This window comes from Syngnathus leptorhynchus, chromosome 5 (assembly GCF_054491065.1).
Source record: "Syngnathus leptorhynchus isolate UIUO chromosome 5, UIUO_Slep, whole genome shotgun sequence".
In the NCBI taxonomy this organism is placed as follows: domain Eukaryota; kingdom Metazoa; phylum Chordata; class Actinopteri; order Syngnathiformes; family Syngnathidae; genus Syngnathus; species Syngnathus leptorhynchus.
In genome coordinates, this window is record NC_141199.1 from 1727786 (window position 1) to 1748519 (window position 20734).

A 20734-nucleotide genomic window follows, 5' to 3' on the forward strand; every position below is an offset into this window, starting at 1 on the left:
ACTCCACTTTCTATTTCCACGACCTTGTAAAACAATGAGCTGGGACCCTCCGTACTGATTAACCAGTTGCTGAGGTGACCACCAAACATGTCCAACGTCACCACCACCTTACTTGTTCTCAATAAATATGCTCTTGCAAGAGACCAAAGGCAGACTTTGTTCGAACATTGCTGTACCTACAGTAACGAACAAATTCTCCACTTGCAAGTGCTTAAAGGGCATACTGTCTCCCGTGTGGTTCTTGCAAAATAAGTTAGAGTGAAGACAAAGTCTAACACATGGCCTTGCCAAACTCCTCCCACGCCCAGGTTTTTGCCTCAGCAACCGTCGAAGCCGCTTTCCGCTTGGCCATCCTGTACCTGTCGGCTGCCTCTTGAGTTCCACAGGTCAGAACGGCCCGATAGTACTACTTCTTCAGCTTGACGGCGTCCCTTACCACCAGTGTCCACCAGCGGGTTCGGGGAATGCTGCCACGACAGGCACCAACCACCTTACGGCCACAGCTCCGGTCGGCTGCCTCAACAATGGAGGCACGGAACACGGTTCACTTGGACTCAATGTCCCCCGCCTCCTCCGGGACGTGGAAAAAGCCCTGCCGGAGGTGGGAATTGAAGATCTTCCTGATGGGGGATTCTGCCAGACGTTCCCAGTAGGCCCGCACAGTACGTTTGGGTCTGCCAGGTCGGTCCGGCATTTTCCCCCACCATCGGAGCCAACCCACCAGTTGACATCTTTGCCCCTCTTGTCAACCGTGTCCGAAGTATGCAGTCGCAAATCCGATGGCACGACTACAAAGTTGATCATTAAACTGCGGCCTAGGGTGTCCTGGTGCCAAGTGCATACATAGACACTGTCAAGTGGCATGGAAGTTCAGATGGTGAGTAATTGGTTATTGGATTTGGCCCAGGCAAATTAGCAATCCTAAAACATGTAGTAGTTTCAAATTTCACCAGGAGATGGTGTTAAAGCTTGACATATGGGTGACCGGATGGAAACTAATAAATCTAATAAATTAAATTGTTAGCAATTGGGAGGACACGACCTGTTTGAGCACGTAGCGACAGAATTTTGGAATATTATTTTGCCAAGCCATAATTTCAATCTGTAACAGTTTGAGCAATATCATCATATATGTTAAAGTTAGAAGAACCCATTATTATGCCTAAGTATTATTAGGTGTTAAGTTGATCATTACTAGACAAGATGTATGTGTTATTGATGTTGCAATGTTTAATCAATATCCAACAAGTATTTAACATTGTTGTTCCATTTATACATGAATGTATTAAGTTGAGAGGAGACCTTAAGAGTTAATCGTGGTATTAGTGGTCACAATCAGCTGAAAGAACGAGCAAAACAGGAAACAGCTGCAGAGAACAGTCATGCGCAATGGTTGCTGTTTTGAGCCAGTGGTTCCCAGCTGAAAGTCAGGTGAAGATTGCGCAACCCTCACATATCAGCTGAGAAACCCGCTGAGACAGGATTAAAATATCAGCTGAGAAGTCCACTGAGACAGCATTAAAATATCAGATGGAAAAACCGCGGAGATAGCAATACTAAAATATCAGCTGAGGTCATGCATTCCTAGCATACCAGAATTTCAACACATTCCAATGTCATATATTCCTCTTCGATGAGGTAATGCCAGCAAAGCTGACGAGCCTTTAAAAGCTTGGCTTCGGACGAGAAAAGGGCACTTCCTGGTCAGGACGATGGCCCTGACGCAGCCCATCAAGAACGCCGTTTAGATAAAGATGGATTTTTCATTCTTTTAGAGATTGCACCAAAATCTACTAAAATGAATTCATAGAGTCTTTCAATTGGACTTTGTCAAATTCCAAGCTTCAAATTAGACTTTGTCAAATTTTAAGGTAGAGGGGACAGCCGCTTCTGGCAGCAAGAGGAAGACGCCAATGTAACGGCGTTGGCTAATCTCCTTATCGGCAGACCTTTTCTCTTTTTAAACAAAATTCTGATTTTGAAACAAAGGAAAACTGATCACTCGACTTGTTCACCCAAATATCATTTTCGACCTTTTGTCTCCTCTTTTGCTCGGAGATTGGTGAGTGGAATAATGGTTGTTTGTTCGACTTGTAAGTCTTGCGTATTCATTAAATGTCTTCTTTATCCTTAATTCGGTTCTCGCTTATTTCGTATTAACTATGTTGACCATGGTTTCATATGCAGTAATTAGAACTTTAAATTTTCTTTATTTCCCTATCATAGTCAATCTTTAAATCTGCTCAATTATTTTTAATGTGAAGACAGCTTTGATCCTTAACATCAGGTATTTTCAGATCTGGTTCAAAATAGTTATCTTAAGTTTAGTTAGGGCAAATGCGCGCAAGTGCAAATAACGAATCCCTAAGGTCTTAACAAAGACATCTAGATATATCTGAGATTTAACAAAAGCCCCAAATCACAGAAGAGAGCCACCAGTAGGGCTTAGTAACGACCTTAGTTACCCTACACGAGCGTCGCTTGACTTTAAAGGGATTGGCGTCATAAAAAGATTAGATTGATTCCTTCAGAATTAATTTAATAAAGGTGGTTAGCAACTCGGACGAGTCTCTTCACCCCGGCTTATTTAAAGGGTACCTTTAGTCATTAGCAATATTAATATTTTTCTATACTACAAATATGGCTTAATCAAATCCCTGAAGTTTATTAAAAAAAAAAGCAACTCATGTGGGAACTAAATGGCTTTTAGTAAATGTGACATAGAAATACTGGAAGCATCCATGTTGATTAGTTTGTGGCCCGGATCAGGCATGACGTCAGCAAGTTGATAAGGCGGTACTCACTAGAAGAAAGAAAATGAGGCTACACTTGAGCATTTCAAAAATTGTAATAGTAAAATATGCTACAAAATATTTAAGACAGTCAATCCAAGACAGCTATGTAATATTCTGTACTCACGCTCAGTCCAAAATGTACAAGGACGATGACATGTAAAACTAATATTTTAATGAAGATTGGGGGAGCAGGAAAACATGCTGCATTCAGGAAGGCGTATGCTTCCAACAGCTGGCTACGTCACTACGTGCTGCGTAATCCTAATGCTACGGACCGATCAGGACAAGATATTTGGTAGATACCTAATACGATAGGTTAACGTTACTGGACTGGCAGTCCGAACATATTCTAAGAGAATATTACAAGCTAAATTAGTGTGAATGTAGCACCTTCGTACTATCTATATGACTCGTGTCATGAGGCAAAAATTTAAACCTAGGAATTTAAATTTGTAAATAAATACATTATATAGAAAGTTGCTCATAATTTCACTGTTACTGAAACAGAACACCGTTTTAGATTTATTTTATAACAATCTTATAAGCAGCAAAAAAGTCGATATTTAAATCGGGTGTGCCCCCCCCTGGCCCCCTTGCTAGCTCCAACACTTACTTGTTTGACAGTTGATCTGGTGCAGGTCCGCGGAGATATTTTTTTTTCATGCCATCAATGTAGGCCATTTCCAGGGATGGACGGTGGGCAACATACTCCTCAAGTTTGTCTTTTGATGTGATATACCTCAGGCCGTCCATTTTTCCTATAAGTAGCTCATGTTCTTGACAGCAAAAACACTCTTCATCCGTTTTTTGCTGCACAGTACCACATTTTCACCAAGCAGCAGACGACATTTTTGATCTCCCATCACGCACCTGGTACAAAATATCGTCCTCCGAGCTCACTAGAGTAATGATCTTCATCACTTAGTAATAATGAAGAATATGTTGCCTTATCTGGCTCGTACATATATCCTCTAGCCCCAATCTCTTCCTCACTTGACGACATAATGCTTTTTTACAAGTCGAGTTTCAGCATTGACAAGCTAGTATATATAGGCCTGATTGAGGCACTCCAAAACGGAATCAACTTGGTGACGTCATAGCCGGGGCGCCATATTTCTTCCAAAGGAATGGGGTCGAAATACAAAAAGTCCTTCCTAGCTACAGAAACAGATATGCTCAAACCTCATTGAATAAAGTACATAAGCAGACAAGTATATTCACCTATTAAATCAATAAAAGAAACATTTTAAGCATATACCTACACACCAAATCAATAAAGAAGACATAACTTGACATTTTTGTAGCTGGTAATGAAAAAAGGTTTTTATAACTTTATGATCTGATATGTATTTCTGAGCAATTTGAAATAAATGTTTTTTGATATAGTGCCTGAATAGCTTAATGACTGTTAAGGAACTGTTTGATGCATGCCTGATGATTTTCTATATTACGGACACTGCCAAAGTTGTCTAAAAATGTTCAGTACTTGATTATATCTTATGTTTTGACTAATGCTAGACGCCAGTTTTTTGATTACTACTGAACGTTCTGGACAGAGGGAAATATTTTGCCTAACAAAGAAAAGATATGGTTGGAAACGCGATTAAACTAAGACTATGGGTCGCATTGTTTGTCAGATGCCCCCCACTTGTCATCGGCTGGGAAGATTGCCATGTTGTGAGTCGTGTTGTCAATGGTGTGGGCCTGTGTGTGTGTTATCTATGTTTGTCTTTGTGTACCAGTTTGTTATAAATGATAGAATTGAGCTAAAATGGTGCACAAAAACGGTGCGCTAGACAATGGTTTATCAGAGTTGCATTGTTAAATGTAAAATTTTGAAATTATAGAATAATCTTTGTGGGCAGAAACCGGTCCAACTGGGAGTGTGCCCAGCACTCATAAAAAATGTGAGAGTAAGAGAGAACATACATTGTAGAATTGGATAAAATTAAATTGTGATTGCATATGTTAAATTTAGAAGGAATTATCTATTGATTAGGACATTAGACTACACAAGGTGGTTACATGAAAGGATAAATCAAAGATTTGAATCACTTAGAGTTAATAAACAACAAATAAAAACGACATTGCAAGGGGGCACTTTTTTATTATTAAAAGAACACCAAGTAAAGTATTAAGTAGGGGGCATTTATGATTGGGAACAAATTAAGGATAAAATTAGGTCAATAATTAGATATCAATGGTGCTCTACACAAAAAGCCGAAAATTCTAATGAGGAAATATTTGGAGTATTGTGTGGGTCCACATATGTCATGATCCTAGTTTATTTGGTTTTGATTGTGGGTTGGGTTTATTTCGTTTATTGTTGAGATTTTCCTTGTGTTCTTGGGTTAGGGTTCAGGGGTTCCTTGTTATTCTCTTATCCCCTGGATTGTAAATGTCTTCCTTATGCAGATACGTTAACAGGCTAGGAATTTAATGAGATAATTGATCAGTTGATGAGGCTTAATAATTGTCCAAATTCCAGTCACATGTTTTGAGGGACCACAGCAACAACATTACCGTAATTTTCGGACTATAAGTCGCGGTTTTTGTCATAGTTCGGGTGGGGGGGGGCGACTTATACTCAGGAGCGACTTATATGTGATTTTTTTCACAAATTTTCAAAATTCAAAACTCCGCAATGTAGTGAAACCGCGATAAACGAACCGCGATGCAGCAAGAGATTACTGTCATTTGAACTGCAAGTGACGTCACCCGTGCCGCGCGGCGGTTGTTTACATAAAGGGCAAAGGATTCGATCACGGGATGGCGAAGATGATGGGCCCCAGGTACTACCGGCATCACTAGCGACTTTGTTTGTAAGTGACACGGAGGATGAGGAGTTTGAAGGATTTAATGATTTGGAGTGGCACAGTCCTTCTCGACGGGAGCTCTCTTTCACCTCCATGGATGGAAGTCGGGGGCCGGCGCTCGGCCGGGTGGCTGTCCAGGGACGGTGGATGGGGCTCGAACATGGCTTTTACGCACGCCCGGTCATACTCTACGGAGCTTTCTTTCACCTCCGTGGATGGAAGTTCAGTAGTTGTTGGCTCGTTGAACTCTTGTTTTGTTAAATAAAGAGCCGTTTACCAAACCCACGTCTTTCCTGGTACTTTGTTAACGCTACAATATAGTTATATACTAGATCTCTGCAGCGCACGCGCAGCGTTGTTGACATAAAGAACGAGGAATTTGATCGATGGATTTAATGATTTGGAGTGACACAGATGGTTTGATAATATTGTTGTAATAGTTATTTGAAATATACTTTATATATCGTTATATGGGTCTGTGGAATAATTAGAAATAAAACTTACAACGGGTCCGACGTCAGCATATACGGCGCATATGCGGCAATGTTTACATAAAGCACGATCGATGGATTTAATGAATTGGAGTGACACAGATGGTTTGATAAACGTGTTATTTATGTAATACTTACTTGAATAACTCTGAATGTTACGTCAGGCCCGTTCTCAACTCCTCGTTTGTGTATATGTCACGTTAGCATACCGTACGTATCGTTTAGCCTGTTGTTGCTGGTTCATGTGTGTTTTTGACAAATACATTTGCCCCAAAAGTGCGACTTATACTCCGGTGCGACTTATATATGTTTTTGTTTTTTCACTTTATTGTGCATTTTATGGCTGGTGCGACTTATACTCTGGAGCGACTTATAGTTAGAAAATTACGGTATGTTTAATTTGCAGGCCATTATTTTGTATGTGATGACAGTGTCTAGATAAGTAGACTGTTTTATCAAAAAATGTGAGTGAAGGAGGAGGTTCGATTTGTAATCTGGCATTTGGGTGCCACTTTTAAGAGTCGGTGCAGGAGCATAGATTGTTTTTGTTTGTTTTTAAAGATATATTTAACTGTTTATCTTGGTGCAGTAAGGATATAGCAATTTTGAAAGACTAAAAATTAAAAGGAAAATTACATTTTAATTCTGACATATGCCAGCTAACATAAGAATGGCAAATAAATAAATGAATAAATACTAGCTCAAATGTGGCATGTGTTTGAAATTGGGCAATAAGACATTCACTTTCAAGCACTATCTTTTATCACTGCTGATAATAATAACTTATGAGATGTTAAATCAAGGAGGAGCGTCATATTTAGAACACAGGCACTGTATGACTTATAGATTGAACAATAACATTTGCCGCATATACAACCATGTTGGTAGAATGTTAAATTACATTACAGTTTATTACAAAGGATTTCGGAGTTTTATTTGATGATAAACACTGGAACGAGGATTTTAGCCGTGTTAATGGGTAGGGTGGATGGATTACAAAAGCAATAAAAGCAAAAGCATGCAAAAAAGCAAAAAAAGCAAGCGCGGCTTGATCGTAAAAAGATGAGTGCGCGCAACTGATAGGATACAAAATGTTAATAGGAAGATTTGGAGTGTAAGGAAAATATACTACACAGGAAGACTGATAACACGAAGATAGTTTTGTGAAATTTGTGTCCCAGTGTGTTCTGCCCTAGCGCGTGACACAATTCCTGAACTGAGTCCTCTTACTCCACTGGCTGTCTCAAAAGCAACAGAGTACTGTCCCTGTTCATGAGACACCTTTGACCTTTGGGAGAACAACAGGAACTATTATTATGCTTGAAGGGGGCAAGCACAGCTCACAGGACAAGAACAGGACAACAACTACACAGTTGGTGGAATACACACAGTTGCGGATCAAAAAGAAAATGAACTGAAAGAACAAAGACAAGATGGACGCATTTGAGAGTGGCGGACGGTCCAGCCCTGAATCATCATCATGAGAATCTAAGAGAAGAGGCTGGTAAAGACTTGCACGAGTAACATGAAGTCAAACTGGACACATTGCTAAAGACTGCTGAAGCATTACAAAGTTGGTGGAGTATGGGAAAAAAGGGATGGAAGCATGATGGGGGGCTGGGGCGGACATAACTGAGGAGTTTTGACAAAAGAGGGAATAATAAGGCTGCTTATTGACACTAAAATGGGGATAAAAAACAAAATACATAAATATGGACAGTGAAGATACACTAATAATAACAAATCATGACAGCGTGATCAGAATTTTTGCAAAGTGGACATTGATCGATAGAAATTAAATTTTTATATGTAACATAGCATTTCGAAGACATGATGAATTTAATTGAAATAATGAAATTTTATAATTGGACCAGTGAACATTTGGATTCGGGCAACAGGAGGCTGAATTGCTAAACTTAATTGACCTTTATCAAAACGACATAATTTAATAACACATCAATAGCGACTGATTTATAGGATGCATATTTGAGCTTGAAGAGGTGAGGGACCATCAGAAATTTGGAATTTTGGATAGTCAGCAAAATAGTAATACAGGGCACTACTTAATTCAAAAAGAATACAGTAGGGCTTCAAATAAATACATTAACATTACCCTTGCGACAATTAATTTAAATGGCAATTTATGATAGGCACTTGGGGTTAAGATTAAACAATCCATCCATCTATCCATTATTGGTGCAGCTTGTCCTTACGAGGGTCACGGAGGATTAACAATAACTGGAATTTGTAATTTCAGTAGAAATTGCGTGTGAAGGCGAAGAGGCTGAATAAAAATTCGGGGAATGCTACAAAATTTATGTTTAAATTTGGAACGTGTTGAATTGGTCAGAAAATGTATGAAAATATAGAAAGAATTTTGTCAAATTGGGCGTGAATTTTAAAGTTGAAAATTTGAAGTATTTCATAAGTGGGATGTTTTGGAATAGGTAAAATGAACAGTTAAAAATTTAAATGGGTTGAGTCAGTGAAAAAAAACGAAACTAGACAAAATTAGAAGGGAAAAATTAAATTTTGCAAATTTTACCACAATGTTGTGAAAATATGAAATTTTGATCTGGGAAGTGAAAGAAAGTGAATTGGAGGAATTATGTGAAAGAAAATGAGAAATGTTGAATGTGCCGTGAAGAATTAAAGGTGAAATTTTGGCTTAAAATTTGTAAATTTCATGAAAACCGTAAATATTTGCAATATTTGGCATGAATATTTGGAATGTGTTAAAAGTGGAATGAAGTGAATCAGATGAATTCTGGAAGTAGTTAAGTGAAAAAATAAATAAACAAATACCGTAATTTTCGGACTATAAGTCGCATTTTTTCATAGTTTGGGTGGGGGGCGACTTATACTCAGGAGCGACTTGTGTGACTTTTTTTGACAAATTTTCAAAATTCAAAAATCCGCGATGTAGTGAAACCGCGATAAACGAACCGATATGTAGCAAGGGATTACTGTCATTTGAACTACAAGTGACGTCACCGGTGCCGCGCGGCAGTTGTTTACATAAAGGACAAAAGATTTGATCACGGGATGATGAAGATGACGAAGGGCCCCACGTTTGAAGGATTTAATGATTTGGAGTGACACAAGGTTTGAAAAACATATTTATGTTATAGTTATTTGATATATTTTATTTTGTGTAGCAACTTATATATGTTTTTATCGTTACAGTTCAGTAGTTGTTGGCTCGTTGAATTCTTGTTTTGTTAAATAAAGAGCCGTTTACCATACCCACGTCTTTCCTGGTACTTTGATGACGCTACAATATAATTATATACTAGATCTGTGCGGCACACGCGCGGAATTGTTAACATAAAGGACGAGGAATTTGATCAATGGATTTAATGATTTGGAGTGACACAGATGGTTTGATAACATTGTTTTAATATGATAGTTATTTGAAATATACTTTATATATCGTTATACGGGTCTGTGGAATAATTAGAAATACAACTGACAACGAGTCCGATGTCAGCGGTGCGGCGCATATGCGGCATTGTTTACATAAAGGACGATCGATGGATTTAATGAATTGGAGAGACACAGATGGTTTGATAAACGTGTTATTTATGTAATACTTATTTGAATAACTCTGAATGTTACGTCAGGCCCGTTCTCAGCTCCTCGTTTGTGCATATGTCACGTTAGCATACCATATCGTTTAGCCTGTTGTTGCTGGTTCATGTCTGTTCTTGGTGTTGGATTTTGACAAATACATTTGCCCCAAAAGTGTGACTTATATATGTATTTTTTTTCACTTTATTGTGCATTTTATGGCTGGTGCGACTTATACTCCGGAGAGACTTATAGTCCAAAAATTACGGTAAATAAAAAGGCAGAAGAATGCAGAAGAAGTTGAATAATAATAAAGTCAAGGCAAGTCAAGTTTATTTATATAGCCCTAAATCACAAGCAAGTCTCAAAGGGCTTCACATGTACAAAAATTGACAATTTAAAGTACAGGAATAATACGTGTGAAGGCCAAAATGATGATCATGACAGCAAAAATATTTCTAGTTGGTTTTGATAGGTACAAAGGGGGAACGTGGAAGGTTTTCAAAATTGGTGATATAGCGTGACTCCAGAATCAAGAGTAAGCATTTCTTTTAATTCAAAGAGTAATTGGCATCAACAAAAAATGAGAACGATAATTTTCAAGGTGATAGTGTAAGTGGCAGGAGGAAGCTGTGTATATTGTTTTTTAAACATTATTTTTAGTATCATTATTTTTTAGGAGGAGGGTCAGTAATGCTTGTGAGGAGATGAATGAAGGAACAAGGTTAGAGTAAAGGGAATGTTTTATAAATTTTTGGTTCTTTGCCAGAGGTAGTTATTTGTGAATTTAAACTGAAAATGTGTACCGTATTTTCCGGACTATAAGACGCACCTAAAAACCTAAAAATTTCTCAAAAGCCGGTAGTGCCCCTTATAGTCCGGTGGCCTTATATATGGACCAAATTCCTAAAATTAAACTGGCCCGAAGCATTGTGTCATGAAATCAATCATAGGTGGCCCGCTGAAGACTATGAATCATGAATCAAAAAGACTATTTTGTGATTATAAAGTAATTTGTTGCGTCTGAAGTTGAAATGAAAAAGATAAAATGGAGAATGATTTGATTTGGATTAAAAATCTGACATGATGCATTAATGGTGTGCCTTATAGTCTGGTGCACCTTATATAAGGACAAAGTTTTAAAATGGGCCATTCATTGAAGGTGCGCCTTATAGTCTGGTGCGCCTTATAGTCTGGTGCACCTTATAGTCCGGAAAATAAAGTAATTCAACGTGAAACTGAAAGAAAAATGGAACTGTTTTAGTGGAAGAAAATATGGGAAGATGGGAATATTGAAGTTACAGCTCAACACAGTGTCATATAGTCAAAAAGTGTGAGATCTGAGCAAACTAAATGGGGATTTAAATTATGTTCCAGCATTATGCATATTGACAGGCGATGACAGGACAGTAGATCAGACAATTAGATATTAATTTTGGATTTAAAATAAAAAAGGGAAATTTTAATTGAAGAGAAATTTTTTAGTCAGAAAGGTTCCCTTAATAATTTAATATTTTATGTTTTTTGTGTGTTGTGGGATGACAGTTTATCTGTAATGATGCATGAATATCAAGTTTGTGCTTGTGGTGTGGCGTTTGTGTAATGTGAATGGTTAAAGTGATTCAAAGTTGGGGTGATGTGATCACAGCAGAGGATAAAATTCCTCTCACCTGAAGAATATATAGATAATACAGATTTGACAAAGCAAGAATGATCAGGGCTAATTTTACATTAAATCAGAGTTTAGGATTACTCTGGGGCACCATTGACAACAAAAGATTTCAACTGAGAAGGCCCATTTCAAGATTGTGACCAGACATGACTATACCAGCATTGACCATCAAGACTCTGAGCCAAGACGGTGTATGACAACAATTCTGGACTTACCTGACCGTGTGACAAAATGCATGTGACGGAATTATGACGACTCTCTCTGTTTTGATGTTTGACCTGATTGTATTGCAGCCTCTAACAGCAACCCAGGGAGCAGATTGTGCTTTATTTGTTAAACTCGTGTTTACTTTGCAGGTTGTCAACTGCAGTCTTGGAGAATTTTGTGTCATATCTGTCAATGCATTAACACTAACCCCTTACTTTTCATGAGTTTGTAAATGTGATCGTTTTCAAGACAGGCTCGAGTTTTCAATTTGATATGTTTGATATGCGTCCGTGTGTGGATTATCTTTTGTTCATCATTATGAATTTTACTTTTGTATTAATATGATTAACATCCATATATTATTATGGATGTTTAATGTGAGGAGAGCTGCATGCACCGCTACAGGAGGGTGATGGCTTTTGTTCATACAGCCATGTGAGATGCTGCCAGTCGAGTTTCAGGGACTGAGAATTGGTGATTCTCGGCCAGGATGGCATCTGGAGGTACCCCAAAGTCCAGCTGGCGATGGGTATGTTACCATAGACATTGTTATTTTTACTTTTTATCCATAGTGACACATTTTTTAGAAAAACAAAACAAAAAAACAAAACAAAGGTGGGAATTGTGAGATTTTAAGTGTTTTCAGATTTGATGGTATTTAAGTCTTCAACGTGCTAGACGGAGGAGAAGAAGCAGTTCGGCAGAAATGAAGTGAATGGAAGACAACATCGTGTAATGGAGCCAAAGCCTGGTGACAAGTGTGGAGAGTTTTAAAATATCTTATAATAAATTGTAAACCTTTACAAGAGATCAAATAGGTGGGAGAGTACAGGAGGCCTTATCTTTTACGAGTTTACGACTCTCCTTTAAACTAAATACTTTCTATTTAGTTCAAGGAATGTCTTTTGATCCCCGTCAGCCTTATGTTTCCTTCCTGTCCTTATGTTACTTTTGTGTTTGTTTTGTAAGAAGTCTTCACTAACAATGAGTAGGGCTTCTTTGTGTAGGCAAGATGTCCTTTGTTTAGTTTAGAGGGACTTCATTCCTTTTAGTTAACTGTAGCTTTGATTCATAGATTGTAGATGATCGAAACTGGTTATATACAGTTTGAAGTAGTCACATTAAAGTTATCCCATATTTACTCAATGTTCGTTGAAGGAACTGTATACCAGTTACCTTACATTTACTTAATATGTGTTGAAATGTTTAGGTAGGGCTAGATATTATTATTATTATTATTATTATTATTATTATGTGTTGTGTTAGTTTACTAAGATAAACTTAGCAAGGATTTAGTTGCATTGTTCCACAGGTAAGCGGCATTCAACGTGCTTCAAGTTATCTGATCACACTCGAGGAGGAGTCGGCCACCCATGGAGAAGACAACTGGTTGAGGGAAGAGAACAGACTCTGCAATCCCAATGCGGGGGTCGAGGGCCGACAATTAAGTGCTAAATCACGCAACACTACATTCCTTAGCTAATCAGCGTTGCTACAACCACTATCTCCCCTCCCTTTAGTGTAGCAATGCCTCTGTAACCAGGGCAACCAAAACATTAAAAGGAGGAGCACGTGGAGGAGGAACTCAGAACTGATGGAGATTGTAACTGAGCTTCCTTTCTCTATCATTCTCCTCGCGAGTAAACTCATCCTGGTTGTCTTCTCCTCTTTGTTCCAGCATGTTATTTAATGTCTGATCATACTTAAACCTAACAGTATTAAATGTAAAAAAAATTGGAACAATAACATACAAACTAGAAACGAATTGGGAACAGGTGGATGACTTAAAGCGGCTTTTGAATGTTAAAGTTTGAATAACACATTATTCACATGATACATTTGCAGGATAAACAATGGAAGGGATTGAAAAATTGAACAAATTTGAGATGACAGCAGGAGTATTATGTCGAAAACAAATAAATTCAACATTTGCTTCCCCTATAAAATGGTGCCATTTGGGTTTGAAGTACACAGTTGCTTCGAAGGAGGAAAAGCATGATTTAAGATACTACATGATTGATCAATGATTAAAAATTTTCGTAAAACAACAGATTGAATAAATAACAATGACTATGCTTTGAGAAGGCTATCCCTTATACAAAGGTAAAGTAGGATTAGAATTTGATAAAACTGATATGGCCATTCACATATTCCATTAGAGTTTAAACTGCTTGCAATAGTACACTGCTCAAAAAAATTAAAGGAACACTTTGAAAACACATCAGATTTCAATGGTGAAAAAAAAGTCGGAAATCTATACTGATATGGACAGTTTAATGTCTCAGGAACAAAAGGATGCCAGATCTTTTGATGGAAATAAAGGTTTTCAGCCTAAAGAGAGCTCAGTATATAGACACCTCAAAAATCAAAGTGAAAAAATGATGTGGCAGACTCGTCCATTTTGCCTAAATTCAATTTCTGCAATTCAAAACTCTTTTCAATATCTTGTGCAGCCCCCACATGCTTGTATGCATGCTTGACAACGTCGCGGCATGCTCCTAATGAGACGACGGATGGTGTCTTGTGGGATGTCCTCCCAGATCTGTCTAAGGGCATCAGTGAGCTCCTGCGAAGTCTAACGAGCAACCTGGCGGCATCCGATGGACCGAAACATTATGTCCCAAAGGTGTTCTATCGGGTTAAGATCAGGTGATTGTGAGGACCATTCAATTGTGTCAATTCCTTCATCCTCCAGATACTATCTGCATACTCTTGCCACATGAGGCCGGGAATGTCGTGGATCAGGAGGAACCCAGGACCTACTGCACCAGCGTAAGGTCTGACCATGAGTGCAAGGATTTCATCCCGATACCTAATGGCAATCAGACTGCCGTTCTCTAGCCAGTAGAAGTCTTTTCGTCTCTCCATGGAAATGCTTCCCCAGACCATCACTGACCCACCACTGAACCGGTCATGCTGAATGATGTTGCAGGCAGCATAGCGCTCTCCTTGGCTTCTCCAGACCCTTTCACGTCTATCACAGGTGCTCAGTGTAAACTTGCTCTCATCTGTGAAAAGCATAGGGCGCCAGTGGCGGACTTGCCAATTCTGGTGTTCTATGGCAAATGCCAATCAAACTCCACGGTGCTGAGTAGTGAGCATAGGGCACACTACAGGACGTCGTGCCCTGAGGCCACCCTCGTGAAGTCTGTTTCTGACTGTTTGGGCAAAAACATTCACACCAGTAGCCTGCTGAAGGTCATTCTGTAGGGCTCGGGCAGTGCTCAACCTGTTCCTTCTTGCACAAAGCAGAGGATATCGGTCCTGCTGATGGGATGAGGACCGTCTACGGCCCTGTGTAGCTCTCCTAGAGTAAACTGCCTGTCTCCTGGAATCTCCTCCATGCTCTGGAGATTGTACTGGGAGACACATCAAATCTTCTTGCAACAGCATGCATGGATGTGTCATTCTGGAGGAGTTGGACAATCTGCGCAACTTCAGGAGGTTAAGAAATTGCCTCATGCTTCCAGTCGAGATAATGACTCTTGCTAAAGCCAACACTTGTGGAAAAAACAGTTAAAAAAGATCAAGAGGGGGGAGCTAGAAATGGCCTCTACCTGCAAAACCAGCCCTGTTTTGGGGACCATCTCGCTGTTGCCCCTCTAGTGTACCTGTTGTTAATTCCATCAACACCAATGCAGCTGAAAGTGATTAACAACCCCCTCTGCCACGTGCCTGACCAAAACCTTATCAGAAAGGTGTAATTGAATTCATGCCATACCCTGATAAAAAAATGCAAGTATATTAATTATTAAAAAGCAGTGTATTACAAATTAGTTCATACTTGTGAGTGAGAGATTGATTTATTGGTTGATTGATTGATTGATTGATTGATTGATTGATTGATTGATTGATTGATTGATTGGTTGACTGATTGATTGACTGATTGATTGAGTCATTCATTGAGTGACTGACTGAATGACTGAGTGACCGAGTGACTGAGTGACCGAATGGGCGATCGTTTGATGTCTGTCTGTCTATATGTACATATGTATGTATGTATGTATTTTGGTATTTGTTTATGTATTTTTCTCTCGCAATTTTTTTATCATCTTCCTCTTCTTTGAGCTGCTCCTGTTAGGGGCCGCGACAGCAGAGCAATCGTTTCCAAATCTTTCTGTCCTGTCACACAAACCATCTGCATGTCCTGCAACATCTTTATCTCTGCCACACTCTCCATTATTTTGGCCAGTAGAGATTTCCAAGCCTCACTTCTAACATTCTTCATGCTTTGCTTGATCAACATAATATCTCTGAAGCTAATGCAGTTCTGTGCATCGCCGTGGTCTGAAATAAAAAATAGGAACCTTTCCTCAGGCATCTTCTCGCTTTTTAAGGAAACTCCCCAGCCATCTCTTCTTAATAGTTCCATGCTGTCACTGGAATGTCATCTAGGCCAATTGCCTTTCCACTCTCCATCTTTTACAAATGTCTGGGTGTGAATTGTATCTATATTTATTTTTCTCACTCATTGGCGACCCCACAGAAGGACTTGAAGCGGCTGCACAGAGGGACGTGGTGTGCCAACAGAGGGACCCTGGTGGTATCAACCGTTTTCGTGACCTCAGTTAAACTGAGGTCAACAGAGGGAGTGAAGGAATGGGGTTGAAATACAAAAAGTGCTGCCTAGCTACAAAAACAGATATGCTCAAACATCATTGAATAGAGTACATAAGCAGACAAGTATATGCACATATTAAATCAAAAGAAACAATTTGAGCATATAATTATACCTACACAGCAAATCAATAAAGACATAACTTGACATTTTTGATAGGTGGTGGTAATGACAAAGATTTTTATAACTTTATGATCTGATATGTATTTCTGAGCAATCTGAAATAACAAATGTTTTTTGATATATTGCCTGAATAGCTTAATGACCCATAAGGAACTGTTTAATGCATACTTGATGATTTTCTAAATCACGGACACTGCCAAAGTCGTCTAAAAAAGTTCAGCACTTGATTATATCTAATGTTTTGACTAATACTAGACGGCAGTTTTTTTTATTACTCCTGAACGTTCTGGACAGAGGGAAATATTTTGCCAAACAAAGAAAAGATATGGTTGGAAACATGATTAAACTAAGAATATGATGACGTAAGAAAGTACATGGAGTACCAAAAGAACAAGCAAACAAAAACATGGTAAGTGATGAGTACAAACTTTGCATAGTCAGGGAACGTTAATAAATTGATGATGTCACAGCCAGAAGGGCGGCTCGGTGCCGCACTGGGTAGCACGTCCGCCTCACAGTTATGAGGGTGGGGGTTCGATTCCACCTCCAGCCCTCCCTGTGTGGAGTTTGCATGTTCTCCTCGTGTCCGTGTGAGTTTTCTCCGGGCACTCCGGTTTCCTCCCACATCCCAAAGACATTCATGGTAGGCCGATTGAAGACTCTAAATTGTCCCTAGGTGTGAGTGCGAGTGCGTAAGGCTGTTCATATGTGTGTGCCCTGCGATTGGCTGGCAACTGGTTCAGGGTGTCCCCCGCCTACTGCCCGATGACGGCTGGTAAAGGCTCCAGCACGCCCGCGACCCCCGTGGGGACAAAGTGGTTCAGAAAATGGATGGATGGATGGATGTCACAGCCAAAAGCTCACATAATCCCGTACAAACTTACACAATTGAAGAATGGGTGGTGTGCGACAGAAGGCGAAGTGGATGTATGTGCAAGAATGGTTTACAGGAAGGACACTTGGAGATAAAACCGGTAGAGGTGCCAGAGGAAGAGCGGCAGGAGGAAAACAATCAAGAACCCGGCCAAAGGTGATTGCCAAGGTCGAAAGATGGGATGGAAAACAACAGCCCCCACACACACACTGAATCACCCATAATCAGCACCCAACCCCACGGAACCAGCTCTCACCGAACCAGCACCCACTCCAATGGAATCAAACTCTCCTGCGAACTTGCCACACCCCCTAACTCATCACCCATCAAACTCGGCCCATACTGGCATGTGCAACTGAATATAAGAAGACCAAAGAACCTTGAACGTTGCCTTTTCTGAATGGAGACTTTCCGCTCTTGAACATGGTCGCACGAAAGTCCCAGCGCTGCATTGTACTTTCCTGAAAACAGAGCTTTCTTAACAAGAATTGTGATTGAACTCAACCAACCTGTATAAGTCTAAATTTTGTTTCAGTGTCTTAGCCTTTTCCTAAAACTGAAGAAATAAAACGAGCATGCGGTGAGTAAATTGGCTATGGCTTTTGTGGCGCAGAAATTCCCAAATTGTGGACCAAATCCAACATTTCCCCAGGCAGCAAAAGTGGCTATTTATCTCTTTTCCCTAAGAGGTGCTGTGTTATTTCTTTTTTAATATTGTACATTTACTTGAGACAAAATCAGTGCCTGCGTTATACAGGTTGACCAAAGGTACCCTTTAACTCTCGTCTCCCAATGAGAGCTGAGTTACAGCGGTGTGGGGACAAAGGAGAGTCTGGCCTTTTAAATGGAGAAGTCGGGTCACTTACGGTTGTTAAGTCTCGCTGTCATTGCCCACGTGAGCATTGAAGTAACCCAGCAGAACAATGGAGTCCCCAGAAGGAGCGCTCTCCAGCACTTCCTCCAAGGACTCCCAAAAGTCAAAGTCCGCTTTATTGTCAATTTCTCCACATGCCAGGCACACAAAGAGATTGAAATTACGTTCCCCACCGTCCCACGGTGACTAGACAGTACACAACACACGCACCAAATAGCACAAAGAGTAAAAACTAACAGACAAGAGCAACGAAGAAGTAATAAGTGCCCGGTCCGCTCGATAGCATGCCAGCCGCTCCAGTAGCACAGCAGAGTCCGGGGTCCAGCGACCGGACAGTCGCCAGAAGAATGGAAGGCACGGCCAGGCGAGTTGGGCACGCCGCTAGCCTGGCCCGGACGCCTCCGCGCTTCCCCCTCTTCTGCCTCCTCGCACACCGCTTCTGACGCTGCTAGTCCGGGGAAGGAGTAGCAGACGAGTCCAGCGATGATGCAGGCATTGTAGTCCCAGTGACTTTAATGTCCCCGCATCAAAGTCCGAAACGCCGCAAAACTCGCATTCGCCGACGTCGAGCAGAACCTGCCTGCTGTACTCGTAGCGCTACGTGGTGCAATCAGACAAACACACAAAACTGTCTGACAAACACTCATTAAATGAACAAAAACACCGATCGGCAGGGACAGAGAGAGGCCGCTGCGTGTGCACGCGCCGCCATCTTGCTAACTATAGGGTGGATACTAGCTGACGTTTGGTGCATAGACACAAACAACGGTCAGGACCCGTCCCCCCACCCAAAGCCGTGGCTTTAAGTATCCCTACACCTGCTCGACACGTCTCACTGTGGGCAACTCCAGAGCGGAAGAGAGTCCAGGCCCTCTCACTCTTGAAGCTTGTACCAGAACCCAAACTGTGTGTGGAGGCAAGTCTGACAATGTCTAGTCTGAACTTTTCTGCCTTGCACACCAGCTCGGGCTCCTTCCCTGCCAGAGAGGTGACATTTCATGTCCCAAGAGCCAGCTTCTGCAGCCGGGGATTGGACCGCCAAGGTCCCCGTCTTTGGGCACCGCCCAGCTCACTTAGCACCCAACCCTTTTGGCCCATCCCACAGGTGGTGAGCCCATGGGAAGGGGGACCCACGTCTTCTTTTCGGGCTGTGCCTGGCCAGGCCCCATGGGCGAAGGCCAAGTCACCAGACGCTCGCCTTCGAGCCCCAACTCCATGTTAGATGCAACCAATTTTTTTTTCAACAATAGAGACACAAAATGGTTAGACTACTTGTGGGCATCGTATGTGACCCCTGTTTAAGATTGTTATAGGCAATGATAATCACTTTGGGTTGAAATTATTGGTGGAAAGCTGTTATTTGAGGTTAGCTCAGTCCTTAACCACAGTGATTAGTGATGGGAGGTGAACAGCATGAGAGGGAGACGAAAAATAATTTAATGGTAAAATATTTTCTACCTGCTCATTGGTAGTTCTGCCCCTTCCCACAAGAACAATGTGGAAACCAGTGAGACCAGCAACTGGAATGAAAAACAGGCCTGCAACACACATTACAGCCAGCCTGAAAAAGAGCGTTAAGGAATATATCGCCTGTTAATAGTCAAATTTTTAGGCTCTATGCCAGGGGTGTCCAAACTTTTTGCAAGGAGGCCAGATTTGATACAGTGAAGGGGCCCGGCGGCCAGTAGATTTTTCAGACATTTTTTTAACTACAATTTCATCCAAATAAACACTGTTATAAAACAAATTTCATTCTCCCAATTGTCTTTATTTTTTAAATGACAAAATAACCAAATATAAGTCACTCAGGCAGATGTGAACAACTCTAAAAACACAAATTCTGCCTTTCATTCATATTTGAAGAGTCCGATAACATTGAACAAACTGTATGAAATACCTTAAATTTACATGAGTTTAAAATTATTTTCGCCTCATCAACATTTTAAACAGGAGTTATAAGTAATACATAAAATACGATAACATTGAACAAACTGTATGAACTGTATGTATGAGTTTAAAATTATTTTCGCCTCATGAACATTTCACACAGGGTTCACGCAGCCGGTTCGCGCGTACCCTTTTTACAACGGGTTTATTTCCGCATCTGACTTGCGCATGCTCCGCATAGCAGGACAGCTGGAGTCATGTTCTCGCTGTGAAATCACGCCGGGTCGCGCGAGATTACATTTCTGCGGCATAAATATAAAATAGCTTTGGTACGCGTGTATTAAAGCGCTGGTCAACAATGGCGGCGGGCCACATACTAAAGATTTTATCACAGAGGCTGCGGGCCTGATGAAATTTGACCACGGGCCGCAATTGACCCGCGGGACGGACTTTGGACATTCCTGCTCTATGCAATCACAATTTTTGGGGTCAATCACAGATCAGAGAGCTTAAAGACCCATTAGACAGGTATGTTTTCATTGATTATGGCGGCGCAGTATGGACAAAAGTGACATGTGTTTTGCCTGAAGTTCACCACATTTGCCCTGAGTGCCAATGTGGAAGTGTTGTGGAATACTGAGCTCTTACTCACCTACAGTTGGACTGAATTACACCTAAATCTTGGTTTTACATGGATTTTTTCTAGCGCTCAGTAACACTGTAAAAGCATTAGCTGGACAGAGGGGCTGAACTAGATGCTCTGATTGCAGCAGTCCCACAATCAGAGAAGCTATTGGGACCTCAACG

At 40.6% G+C, this 20734-nt stretch overlaps 2 protein-coding genes across 11 annotated transcripts in view; one reads left to right on the forward strand and one right to left on the reverse strand.

The window, feature by feature from the left end:
* LOC147056219 (uncharacterized) overlaps positions 1-20734 on the forward strand; it is a 239053-nt gene that overhangs the window by 132792 nt on the left and 85527 nt on the right. The gene's annotated exons all lie outside the window — the stretch shown is intronic.
* LOC147056220 (palmitoyltransferase ZDHHC5-A-like) overlaps positions 1-20734 on the reverse strand; it is a 169558-nt gene that overhangs the window by 74181 nt on the left and 74643 nt on the right. For 8 of the 10 annotated variants that reach the window (XM_085911350.1, XM_085911355.1, XM_085911349.1 and 5 more), the window contains one exon: positions 19499-19601. In XM_085911350.1, coding sequence (XP_085767476.1) covers positions 19499-19601 — 103 coding nt within the window. Of the gene's footprint in view, positions 1-13231; positions 16125-17545; positions 17628-19498; positions 19602-20734 lie in introns of those variants that run through there. The other 2 variants (XM_085911352.1, XM_085911356.1) reach the window with 2 other exon arrangements.